The following is a 14,115-nucleotide window of genomic DNA, read 5'->3' on the forward strand; positions in this document are numbered from 1 at the left end:
CTGAATTCACATCCAATCTCAGGTACTACCTGTGTGACCCTGGGCAAGTCACTGATCTGTGTTTGCCTGTTTCCTCATTGGTGAAATGGAAATAATAATAGCACATTTCTCCCAGGGTTGTTGTGAGGAACAAATGAGATAATATTTGTACAGCATTTAGCACAGTCCCTGACATATAGTAAGTGCTTTATAAATGTTGGTTGCTATTATTTTGTAGAGAAGATTAACGATTTCAAACAATTAAATGAAAAGGCTAACCAAAAGAGCCAAGAAACTTCTTCAATCGGTCAATACAATCTCAGTGCCAAGTCAAGAAAAATGATAACTAGGGGTTATGGCATTTTAGAGAACAAACTTATTTGTGAACCATTACAAAGGAAAACAAGAGGAGATTATAAACATTATCACCTTCAGTGAGTGTGTGCGTGGGTGCGTGCGCACACGCGCGCGCACACAAACACACACACACACACACACACACACTCTAAAAGAGACGGAAGGAAAAACAAGCTTCCAGAAAACTTGGCATGAGGCAGAACTGCAACAGAATATTACAAGAGGATTCATGGAATGAGAACAAATAGAATTGAAAAGGAACTGATTTTTCTATAGTTACTGACTCATTAATTTAATAATGGAATGATCACAGTTGTTTTCCACCCACTCGGTGCCAAATATACTCTAAAAAGATACTTTAAGGAGATAAGTTGGGATCAGCAATTAGACCGAGACAAACATATGGAGAAGATAAAGAGGAGCCAGCAACACTTGAAAGATAATGGAATATTTTCATAGTAATTCAGAATTGAGCTAGACACTGAGATCAGTTAGTCCAATCTCTCATTTTACAGGTGAAATGAGGTGAAATATCACCTTTTATGAGGTGAAATATGGAAATTAACATTATTTTGTAGAGTAATACAAATAGAAATTTTAAGTCATGTTCAAGTGTATCAATAAAAACATGAGAAATGAACTTTCGTTGATGATTTTTCTAAATCTATTGATGTAGCAAAACAGCATATACACTTTGAAAATATGTATGAATTGGGTAAAAAAATAGTATTTGCCCTTGTGGGAAAAAAATTTATAATTAAAATCTGTTCTCCAGCAAACTGTCTCCTATGCAAAAGGCTTTGAAAGATGCAACAACAGAGGCGATTTTATTCAGTAATCCTCTTATCAATAACAAATAAGGAATAAAGTAAGCAGGCATTTGTTTGTCAAATATGTTCACAAATATCTTTTGGAACACATTCTTTGTGGAATCTAGAGTAGTCAATATTTCTAGGTACTGGTGTTTGGGGGTGATATTATGGTTGTAGTACTGACCCTTAGAATAGTATAATGCTTCTTGAATGAGATCTTTTTAGGTACTTTCTTAGTATTCCCTCACTTATCTCTGATATGAGCTCTCTATTAATAATTGTGTTTTAGTCCTCTCTTTAAACTTCATTCACCTTGGCGGAGAAAACAGAAACTAAATAGTAATTGAATTCTACCTTCTCTTTATCAACCATTATAGTTCATTTCATTTCTAGTGACAATTTGAGAAGTGATTTGGAACTCAGAAAAGAGGTACTAAATGTACCTAACTTCTTATAGAATATAATATATATACATATACATATATATGTATATATAATATTACGATTTATGAGGAAAAAGGTTGTTATATTATCTTATAAGTAAGAGGACCTGGGTTTGAGTCCACAAATCTGGCAAAAAAAAATTGTATAGCCACTGACCAGTCACTTAACAGGAGTCACAGTTTTTCTCTGCATAAAATGTAGATAACAGTATTTGTAATACCTATTTTAATAGTTGTTTTATGGAAAGCATTTTGTAAAAATTAACCTAAGTAAATAGAAACTATTTGTATTAATGCACACAACAATATGTCCTGTTAGTGTTTACATATACTTGCTCCAGTAGTGTTGTCAAATATTATTTTGAGAAAGTGAATGGTATTTGCCTTCCATGATTCACATCTTCTTGCACTTATTTTGGCTGGCAGAGGAGGGGTATCAGACTTCTGATTTTTATTTGTGTTGAAAACTTCCAATTTAATGCAAATGCCCTACTTATCTAATACTTGATAGCCATGGAATATCACCTGAAACACTAAGAGGCACTATTATGTAGCAGAATCAAAACTTGACTTAATGTCTTTCTGTATTTCTCTTCATTTGGGAATTGAATTACATGGTATCTGAAGCCCCATTCAACTCATGGATTCTATAGTGCTGTGAACCCTTTCCGGATCCTAAGAATCCTTTTTCCACCTTAGTTTTCATGAGTTACTCATTTATTGATCTGTTGTAGAATTTTCAGAGACTTCTGTCTTAAACTTACTGAATCCAGCTTCATTACTTTTTGAAAGTTGGAATGAAACTTGTCCATCTATAGTCATTTCGTATCTCTTTTCTAGCCTTTATATTTATTATTAATACTTTTCATGCTGACAATGAGTTAATCATTTGTTCAGGTTCTTTCATCACCTATTACACAATAATCTTCCTTTTGATATTTCAACTTACCCAAAGCAGCCAAATATTTTCCTCTTATTTGCTATCCTGTGTTTAAATTTCTCAGTCATTTTTGTTATACCCTTTCTTTTTTGAGAATTTTTTTTATTTGATAAAAAAAGGTGGAATCAAGATAGAAACTGAGAGGTATTATTTTCTCTATCTCATCTTAAGCCACCTATGTGGTATATGTACAAAATGCTGGATTTGGTGTCAGACACACCTGAGTTTGCATCCTGACTCAGACGCTTATGAGCTGTATGATCCTCAGAAGATTACTGCAGTCTCAATTTCCCCATCTGTATAATAAGGATAATTGTAAAAGTTATAGTGAGAATCAAATGAATTAATATAAATAAAGTACTTTGACTTTGCAAACTTTAAAACAAAATAAATGGCATTATTTTACCATATTATACTATATTACATAATATTACCATATAATACCATATTCTTCCGCTCAGTGGTTATCTACCCCTTATTATCTTGTTTCAAATGTCATTAAAGAAACCATTTTTTTCTTTGAGCACTGAATAAACTTAATAGATTTAGCCTTCTTGACACTATGCATATAGATTCTTGCCATTACTTTATATATTGGTTATGTATTTCCCTCCACTCCCCCAACCTTCCCTTCCTTATTTTTAGAAGATTTTAAAGCTCTGTTAAATTTAATTGTCCTTTTAATTGTTTCCTAAAGTGGTGATTTGAAGGATTCTATTATAGTTTAATTTTCACTTATTTCACCTAAGAAAGAGGAATTGGAATGGGAAGGAACAAAAATAAATGAAGATAATGTAAATCACTTAAGATTGGTGGATAAAAGTATCTTTCTCTGTTAGCAATGAAAACCAAGATGAAAAGCCTTTGAAAGCTGTGGGGAGAAAGGCGAGTTAGTCATGTTCTATGAAATAACTTATATGAAGTATGTGAATATGTGGATATAGATACATTTGAAAATGTATCTGTTCTGAAAATAAGTAGCTCAGCTTGGCATTGTAGTGGATAAAGTATTGGATGTCATCTCAGGAAGTCCTGAGTTCAAATTTACCCTCAGATCCTATCTGGGTGATGCTTTGCAAGTCATTTAACCTTTGCCTTTCTCAGTTTCCTCATCTGTAAAATAGCTATAAGCAAAACACCTGCTAATCTATCAAAGCTTTCTGTGAGAATGAAATGAGATAATATTTGTAGAGGACTTTGCACATCTTAAAAATATGTAAATGCCAACTAGTACTGTTAGCTATTATCAAATCTAATATTTAATATGTCATTAGTATTCATTATCTACATATGGATAAGACATATATACATATATATTTACTGGATTTACTTTTAATTTTATAAAATTCAAATTCAAGCTCTGAATAATGAGGTAAATGAAAACTAAGCTAGCTTGTAGTTTTGGAAAAATATATTTAAAGTGAGAAAGATCATAGTTACTAACAAGAGATAAAAAGTTAAAATTTTAAACTATTCCCAGATGCACCAGTGTAATTTGCTTAAATTATTTTCAGGATCTGCAAAATAATATAACGGTCCTTTCTGGGAGTTATTTATTGAGTCCTTATTTTTAATAGCTTATTTATCCTAACCCTACTCTTTCTGTTAACCTGTCATTATATATACATAAACATGGCAATAGTTTGAATCCTGACCTAAATTAAACTTTTAGTTTTATCAAAGGAAATGGAAGAATCTCCTTCTTTGGAGGTCATTCAAAGTATAATACAGTCTCACCTCACCAGTTTAACTGGTTTAATTTGTAGTCAGCTCTTTCAATGCTTTTATTTCAGCAGGGAGGGAAAAGTAGGGAGTTAGGAGTACTATCTGAAATCTCAGTTAGTCATCTCTCCTAATTTTCCAAAGACACTAATCCTATCTGGCACATGTTATCAGTTTGATTATGTCCAAGTGTGATCCTGGTCATTTATCTAAGGTTATGGATTAATTGACTATTCAAAGTCCTTCTCCAGTATATGGAATTATATGGTTAGTCTTTTTTTTTTTTAATTTCTTTTCTTCAATCATGCAGTAAGTGACAAAAGAACACTATTTATATGCACATTTAACATAAAAAAACAGCATTTTATTGTTTGAGTAATTGATATTCCTGGTCATATATCCAATTAATTTTGTGCCACTTATGGAAGAGATCCTCTGATAGCAAGAGAAGAAAATGTAACTCTCACCACTAAATGATAATAAGTAGATTTCTGATGACTTTATTAATATGTAGAGTGGTAGTATGATTAGGGAATCTTAGTGACAAGCCCAAAGATTATTAGTCATGTTTAATTTCACTGGATATGATATTACTGTTGTCCTTATACTCACATTAGAATAGTCAGAGTCAATAAAGCCAGTCTAATTTTTATTACTAAATATGGGAAGATAGTAATTGTATTGGCTTCTCCTTTTAGGTGTTTACCTAACTATTGTGAACATGGTGGTGAATGCTCACAATCATGGAACAGTTTCTATTGCAACTGTACAAATACTGGTTACATGGGAGCTACTTGTCATTCCTGTAAGTCAAATATATTTACTTATGCCTGTTGGTGTCCCAATTGTCATGGTTATCACTATTGCTTTCTGTATTGTTCCCTTCTACTTAACCCTGTGATATATATTTGTTTCTGTTTTTAAGAGTGTTTGTACATATGCACATATACATGCATATGTTGTTGTTTGAACCTGAAAGCACATGCCAGTCATTTCCTATCTTCATTCATTCTTTCTTTCTTTTCCTTTCCTTTTCTTCCATCCTTTCTTTCTTTCTCTCTTACTTTCTTTCTCTCTTTCTTTCTTTCTTTCTTTCTTTCTTTCTTTCTTTCTTTCTTTCTTTCTTTCTTTCTTTCCTTCTTTCCTTCTTTCTTTCCTTCTTTCTTTCTTTCTTTCTTTCTTTCTTTCTTTCTTTCTTTCTTTCTTTCTTTCTTTCTTTCTTTCTCTCTTTCTTTTCTTTCTTTCTTTCAACATTTCTTCTACTTACTACCTATGTATCTTTTAGTAAGTCACTTAACTTCCCTGAGTCTCAGTCTACAAATAAAGGGTTAGACTAGATGAAACTTGAGGTCCCTTCCAGTTCCGAATCTGGGTTCTGTGGCTACTCTGAAAATGTAATAAAAAATAAGATACAACATCTGAACTCAAGGAGTTTATAACCTAAAAGAGGAAAATAATATTTGCATGTAAGTATAATTCAAAATATGTCAATAACTTTTATGTAGTATCATATACCTAGATCTGGAAAAGACCTCAGAGTTCCTCCAATCCAATCCCCTCATTTCACAGACAAGAAAACTGAAGACAAAAGAGAGAACAAGTGACTTGTCAAATGATAGACAGAGAGTATGTGAGGTAGAATTTGAAAGTTAATGATAAGAAGCAGTGATTTTTTTGTTTGTTTGTTGGTTAGTTGGTCTGATATATTTAACTGCCTTGCCATAGTAAATTGGGGTCAGTGTTAGAGTCAGGAAAACTTGGATTCATTTCTTGATTTGGAAAGATGTTGGCTTTATGACCATGAGCAAGTCATTAAACATCTCAATTTCCCCAAGGAAGTTAGCTAAGCCTTTAAATTGCTAACCTATGTTAGTAGAAGGATTTTTCACAACAGGACTCCTCCACATGGGAATCATTGATTCATTGGTCTAAATCTCCCCTCAAATCTATCTGTCTATCTATCTAATACATTCAAGTATTTATTGTTCTATAAATCAAAGAAGCATTTTTTTCTTACAAAAAAGGCCTCATATTCTAGAATACTCAGTAGATTTGGAGGCCAAAGAACTACTTCTTGTGGCCCTGGGCAAGTCAATATCTATGACCCTCAGTTCCTTATATGTAATAATAACATTTACCACATAGAATTGTAATTAGGATCAAATGAAATAATACATGTAAAATGCTTTGCAAACGTTAGAGGGATATATAAATGTGAGCTACTATTAAAAATATGATTATTATTAGGTTTAAATATTGCTTCTAATACTATTGACCACTTGTATAATTGTGGGGAAGTTATTTAAGATCTCTGGACCTCAGTTCCCTCATATGTAAATTAAAGGGGTTCGACTAAATTAACTCTAAGGCCTTTTCTAGCTCTCATTCTTGCAAGCTCTAGGAAGAAGCTGATATATGTATTAATATTGCCATTTTATACATTAAGTAAATGGAGTCATAGAGAGGTGTGGATATGTTCAAGATCAAAAAGTTAATAATAATATTTCCATTTATATAATCCTTAAAAGTTAACAGAAAACATTTCTCATTAAAAATCTGACAAGATCAGTAATGGAAATATATAGAGTATACTGAAATTCAGAGACATAAAGGGAATTACTAGTTGTCACACAGCTACTGGTAAGCATCAGAGTTTTGATTGGACCCAGGTTTTCTCCCACTATCTTGTGCTCATTCCACCAAACAGCACAACCTACATATAGTAGCAAAGGAATACATCCTGCTTCTATAAGATACAATGAGGAAGAGGTTATTGCTAATAAAAAGGATCAAGGAAAACCGCATCGAGAATGTTTGGGGCCACTTTTCCCCTTCTGCCATAACAGTACATCTTACTGTAGTGCCTTTGAGGGAGGAATGCAAATTTAATCACTAGTCCAAATATCCTTAAACCCTCTCATAGTATGCATTTTATCTGATATGAAAATTTTAAAATATTTTGTGGGAAATGTATTTTCTGCCAAATGGCATTCAAGTTCTTTTGTAGAGCATTTGGAGGTAGTGTGCATCTCTTTTTTTCTTTGGCCCATATTTTCCTTTCCTTTATAGCTATTGTTGAAAAATCCAGATTGATATAAATTGGTGCCTGTTTTTGGAGGCAATTGGGGTTAAGTGACTTGCCCAGGGTCATACAGATAATAAATATCTGAGACCCTATTTGAACTCAGGTCCTCCTGACACCAGGGCCAATGCTCTATTCACTGTGACAACTAGTTGCCATTAAATTGGTGCTTTTTAAAAATGTGTACTCATTCCTAGCAGCTTGCTAGATTTTTCTCATTTATAGTGTAAAATACAGCCTTTCTGTTGCAACCCGGTGAATTCTACTGATTTGCATCTTGTTCTCTGTTTATTGTACTTCTTGTCATTTTCTTTTGATTTCCTGGCAAATAGCATTCTGATATGCTTCATTACATTTTCTGGGAGGAGAGCAATTATTAAGAGAGTCATTCCATGTTCTATGTTCAAGGTCAGCTGTCTATTCTTCAAGTTTTCTTGTATTTTGATTTTACTCTATATTTTCTTTAACCTTTTCATCTGCCCTTTTCTTTTGCATATAACACACTGTTTTATTTTGACTTCCACTGTATTTTCCTGAGAATTCACTTATTTTTCTTTTTGCATTCTTTAAGATCTCTAATTTACATAATCACATTTTCAATAAATCATTGTTATTGAGCTTCTTAACCACTCTGCAGTTCCTTATGGTTGCTTCAGTCACTCCTTGGGGAATACAATTGTTACTTTCTTCTTTTCTTTTGGAGATTTCTTCTCATTTTTTTTTATTTCATGTATTTGACGTTGGAGTTTCTTTTCTCCCCCCTCTCTCTATTGGTTTCTCTGCAATTCCCTTGTGGATTTCTTTTACTTCATTTAATGCATTAATTGCTGACTTGAAGTGATGAAATATCTGGGTTTAGACATGGTGACTAACTTAGCCCTCTTCATATACATTCTCCTAAGCCATATATTCACATTCATACCATATTCAATATTCTTCCTCTTACTTTAAATGTCTTTCTCTCTCTTCAGTGATATAGTGCTTTATCATCTTTCCTTTTTTGTAAGTTAAACTTTATTTTTAAAAAATTAACAAGCATTTTTTTTCTCCTTTGCAGAAGAATTTAAGTACTATCTCTTTGATTAAGCATATTTTGACCCCCAACATTTCATATTATCTTTCTTTTCACTGAACACTTGTAGTACTTATTATCTATAAATTGCATTCTTAGCATGTATTTCTCTTGAAAATCTTTGAATCCATTATATTATCTGATGCATTATTTTTTTCACAAGGTACTCAATAAATATTGATCATTGTAACTGTAATTGAAATATGATTGTGAATGCATCCAGTTCCTTAGGGTATTACTCTTAACCATTGAGTTTTAATTTCCTATTCTGTAAAATGAAGAGTTTGTGTGACATAAACTCTGCAATTCCTTCCTGCTATTAAATTCTGTGATCTGATAGGGGAAAAAATATGAGGTCATAAACATAGACCATCTTTGGTGACCCATATTTAAACCGATAGTTGATTTGATTATATTGTGTTATTGAATAGATGTGCCAAAGAGAGCTAAATGTTTTACCAAATGTAACAATGGTCTGAGGCAGAAGGCTCGACTGGCATACAGTTATATTAGGATCATAAACCTAAAGGCTGCTTCCACTAATACCAAATTAGAGAACAAATAGGAAGTCAATCCACCCAGTTCATATTTCCATTCAAGTAGGTTTTAATAAGAACAACATTGATTTTATGCAAATTATTACAAACCATTTGTATTTAACAGTTGGTCATAAGTAGAAATAAGGTTATTTATTTTTTTTATTATTTTCTTAAAGGAATTTTTTTAAATTTCATGGCCAATGAAAATAAAGAAAAGCAAACCACTCAAATAAGTCCTTTATATATTATGAAAACTTTTTTATTTGGTCATAAAGAAAATGATGAACAAGAGATCATTCATTAAAGGGGAAAGTATGCCTTTGAATAGCAACAAAATAACCTTTTCTGTTAATAGAAAATTTTATTTGTTTTGAATGTATCTGCAATCAGTTCAATTCAGAAATATATAAGTGTCTATCAAATGTCAAACACTCTACCTGGCACTGGACATATAAAAACAAACAGGAAAAAAATCCCTGCCCTTAAGAAACTTAAATTCCAATACGGAGGATACATAGAAAGAAAAAAAAAGTGTACCTAGACATAAATAAAAACTAGAAGACTTCAGGAGGGAGAAAGAACTTAAAACTAGGTAAGCTTAGAAAGATTTTGTGTAAGAAGTGGCTCCTGACCTGACCCCTCGAAGAAAACTAAGGATTTGAAAAGACAGTGGTAAGGGCAGAGTGATTTCTAGGAAGACAGAATAGTCTGACTTGGAGATAGACAGTGGAATTGTTGGTAAGGACAGTTTGCGCCTAGAATGTATAGTGTGTGTTCATCCTTTGTTGCCAAGAAGACCATGCCATCAGGGAAATAATGACATGACTTTCACTTGACTTTGTTTTGAGTGAGGGAGGGCTGTGCAGGTCACCAGTCTCACTTCTCCTCCAGAGCCATCTGAATCCAGTGACCAGATATTCATCAAGATGACTGGAGGGGACCCAGGGTGAGGCAATTAGGGTTAAGTGACTTGCCCAAGGTCATACAGCTAGTAAGTGTCAAGTGTCTGAGGCGAGATTCGAACTCAGGTCCTCCTGATTCCTGCACTCGTGCTCTATCCACTACATCACCTACCTGCCTGGAATGTATAGTACAAGTGCACACTGGTAATAAGAATAGAAACATTCAAGGAGAGGAATTGTGGAGTGCTTGTAAATGGTTGGCTGAGTAATCTATATTTTCTTTTAAAGTCAATAGGAAGCTGCTGATATTTTTGTTTTGTTTTCTTTGGCTAAATATTTTATTTTTAAGTTTTATATTACCTTTTAAAATTTCAAATTCATTTTTATTTATGTGTCACTATTTCTTTTTCCCATGTAGGGAGTCTTCCCTTTTAACAAAGTTAAACTTGTAAGAGGGGAAAGTGAGCAAAAGTGACCCAAATGTCAACCCCATATAGCAGCTGCTAAAGATTCTTGTATAATAAGTGGCTTGTTCAGACATATTTTTAAGCTTCTAGGGAATATTAATTTGTTAACTGAAAAAAAAAACAGATAAATTAATGAAATGGAAGACTGTAGATGTGAAACCAGTTAAAAATCTATTGCACTCATCAAGATAAGGACTGATGAAGGCTTAAACTAGGACAGTGTCCAAAGGAGTAAAGAAGAGCAGTAGCAAGAGATATGTTGTGGAAGTAGAATCAATATGATCTGGAAACAGATTGTCTATGATGAATGTAGGAGAGAGTAAAGTAAAAGATGACTTTGCAGGTATATGCCTGGGTGACTATATAAATGACATTTATAAGAAGCCATGAAAGCTCCAGGATATAAGGACTGGAGGGAGGAAAGAAGAGAGACAGACAGACAGAGAGAGAGACAGAGAGAGACAGAGAGAGACAGAAAGACAGAAGGAATGATTGTAAGGGAAAGCTCTACAAGTAGAGATAAGAACAAAGAAGCAAATGGCTTATTCCTTAAAACGGTTTTGAGGTATAACTAGAGTAGAAGAGAATTCTTGTGGTGCATGGTCTCTAGTTTCATAATAGAGTAGTAAGTAAGGTACTCTAATGAGATGGTTGGGGAGGGAATCAATGTTGGGGCTTAAAGAACGTTAAAATATTTTGGAAGTGACTAGGGGAACTGAACGTCAATCAGGGAAAAATGAAAGGATCATCTTGAGGAGATGAGGGTAGAATTAATATAGATAATAGAAATATGGGAGTGGATTCAGTTGATATCTTTGTGTGCCTTCCTCCAGCCAGATCCATTAGGATATACATAGGAGTGGAAAAGGAAAATAAGTATGTTAAGACAGAATTAACTCTTGGGAAGACGTAAGTAATAGGAAGAAGGGGAAAGAAACTCAAGGATACAATTGAATTGGTCAAATGAAGGAACAAAATGGTGAAGAAGAAAAATGAGGACAAAACAAGAGTCTTTTCCTGAGAGAAAGGGGATGGAAAAAGGAGCTGGAATTTATAATGAAGGGAAAAATAGATTTGGGTGAATTTAGGGAGAGGAAGACATAGGAGATCAGTAAGGATGGCCATCAGAAATGTTATAGCTCCCTGAAGAAATTCCTCAGCAAAGATATAAAAGGACATCTGATAAAGCAATTGTGAATAAAACCAAAGGGAAGTAATATAAACTGCTTCATCTAGTCCAACACAGCACAACAAAGTGAACAAAAGTCTGAATATCTAAATCAGTGCAAGAACATGGGTGGTAAATAATTGTTCTGAGTTTGGCTATCAAATAATTCTGAATCATCCAGTTGTACTTTTGCTAATCAATCCTTCTCCAAATTCGAGAAAATTGTGTGTGTGTGTGTGTGTGTGTGTGTGTGTGTGTATGCTTTAATTAAATCTTTCCTAAAAATTAGGGACACTAAATCTACAGCATTCTCCTCACTTTCTAGTTTCCCAATATTATAAAAAAGGGAAATGAATAAGGTCTGATATGACTTCTCATAAACTGCTGACTCTTTGTACTTACCATTTTCTTTTCTAACTGTTCAATAACAAGTTTTAAAATTATCTTTTCAATATTTTCTTGGGAATCAAAGTTGTATTCACTGGTATATAGTTTTCAGGACTTGTTCTCTTGAATTATTTTTTTTTTGAAAATTGGAACATTTACCCTTTTCCAAACTTCTAATGTTCTCCTATTTTCTATGATCTTTCAAATGTCACTTACAGTGGCTTACCAATCAGAATTGCAAGTTATTTCAGGTTTCAGGACTCGAGAAAGTAGTTCATCTGGGTGAGATGACTTGATTTCATCAAATGCCAAATTGCCAAAGGAAATTACTATTTCTTTACATAAGTATCAAGTAACTCTTAGTTATATTTATTCCATCATTTCCCAGAATAAAGGTCATTTTCATTTTTCAGAGTAAATAGAAATAAAATGAAAATTAGGTAGCTCCGTCTTTTCTTTCTTTTCTAATATTATCACCTAAGATAATCCTCAGCAAAAATTCTTTAATTCTACCTTTTCTCTTAATATAGTTAAAACAAGCAAACATTTTTCCTTGCCTTTAGTTTCCCTCTTGACTCAGTTCATCTTGAGCTTTATTAGCATTCCTAGCACTATTTTCATAGTACTATGACATTTTCTTATTTTCTTCTTCTCTGTGCTAGCCTTTCTTTTATATTTTGAATTCTCATTTTGAATCTACATTGATTAGTGTGTTTCCTGTGGGGTCAATACTGGTCTCTTCAGAGAAATCAATATTCTTTTTCTTTTGAACTTTTTTCTCTTTGGATTGCATAATTTCATTCAAAAGATGGATGGTAAATGTCATGATTATTCCTACTTTTAGCATGTCATTAAGAAAATGTTTTATGTTTAAGCCTCAACAATGTCATGCTGACTGTTTATGTAAGTGGGAAATACTTTGGTGGGGATTCAGAGCTACAGTGCTGAGTGTGATGAATAGTGCCTTCACTCCCAACATCATACCTAGTACATTGGGAAAGAATTTGAGTTGTAGACAGAACATCCAGTGCTGGAACCTTTGTTACTTTCATGTCTCTCCAGTTGTCTCATTCACCTTTCTTCATATAAGCAGTTTTTTATTTCCTTCCTCAGAATGGAGACAGTTATTCCTATGATCATGTGGGTACAACTTGACAGCTTTCTCAGAATCCTAGGGGGTAACCTTAGTGTGAGTATGGGGAGGTAGGAGGAAGAGGAACACTCATACTCCATCACTGTAACTATCCACCAACATGGTTCCTATTTTCACAAAATCAGTACAGACTTTTAATTAACAAGTTTTTTACTTAATAAAGCAAAACAAGGAAAAATTACAACATTTTAAAATAAAAGGAGAAGGCACAAATGATCAAAACATTTACTCATTAGAAAGACCATAAAACTCAGCCACACTCTTTCCCATCAATGCATATATTATCCCTGGAAGAGAATGAATACACACTTACAGAAACCTAGCAGAGAGGCATATGAGTAGGGAAACTCACATGCTCTGAGCACCTCATGGATCTGGATAGCATCATTGATATCCTGAGTTTCTTTAGATAACTGCTTACCACACTTGTGACCTATTGGGCAAAATTAATTCTCTGCTATTTACTCCCTTCCTGGTTCTCAGTTCTACTAATAAACAAAGCTATTTCTCTGCTACTCTCTGCTACACGTGCTTTTAGCACATAGACACTCTTCTCAGGGTGGTAAGAGAGCATTATTCTCTTTGTGTTGCAAGTTTTTCCCTTAAGGCAGAGAACTTTCAAGGTCCTCAAATCTTCTCTGAAGCTCTGAGGTGTTTTTCACTGCCAAATTATAGCTAATGATAAGACCATGTAGCTATATATATACATATATATATATATGTATATATATATATATATACATATATATATATATATATGTATATATATATATATATATAGTTTTCAATATTTACTTCCACAAGATTTTGAGTTCCAAATTTTCTCCCCGTCTTTCCCCTCCACCCACCCCAATATACCATGCATTCTGATTACCCCTTCCCCCAATCTGTCCTCTCTTCTATCACACCCCTCCCTTCTCTTATCCCCTTCCCCACTATTTTCTAGTTTTGATCACAAAGCTCACACCAGCGTCACAGCACTCCCCTTCACTGCACCCACTCCAGAAAAATGGGTATCTAGCTCCAACTTCAATAAGGTGGGCTTCATTTGCCAATGTTATTTCACTCATGGCTGCTATTTGGATGAGATAT

General features: G+C 33.5%; 1 protein-coding gene across 1 annotated transcript in view; it reads left to right on the top strand.

Annotated features, from left to right (window-relative positions):
* CNTNAP4 (contactin associated protein family member 4) overlaps positions 1–14,115 on the top strand; it is a 676,519-nt gene that overhangs the window by 476,537 nt on the left and 185,867 nt on the right. Inside the window, exon 11 of the mRNA XM_072596864.1 lies at positions 4,952–5,058. Coding sequence (XP_072452965.1) covers positions 4,952–5,058 — 107 coding nt within the window. The remainder of the gene's footprint in view (positions 1–4,951; positions 5,059–14,115) is intronic.

The sequence above is a fragment of the Notamacropus eugenii genome, chromosome 3, assembly GCF_028372415.1.
Source record: "Notamacropus eugenii isolate mMacEug1 chromosome 3, mMacEug1.pri_v2, whole genome shotgun sequence".
Taxonomy (NCBI): Eukaryota; Metazoa; Chordata; class Mammalia; order Diprotodontia; family Macropodidae; genus Notamacropus; species Notamacropus eugenii.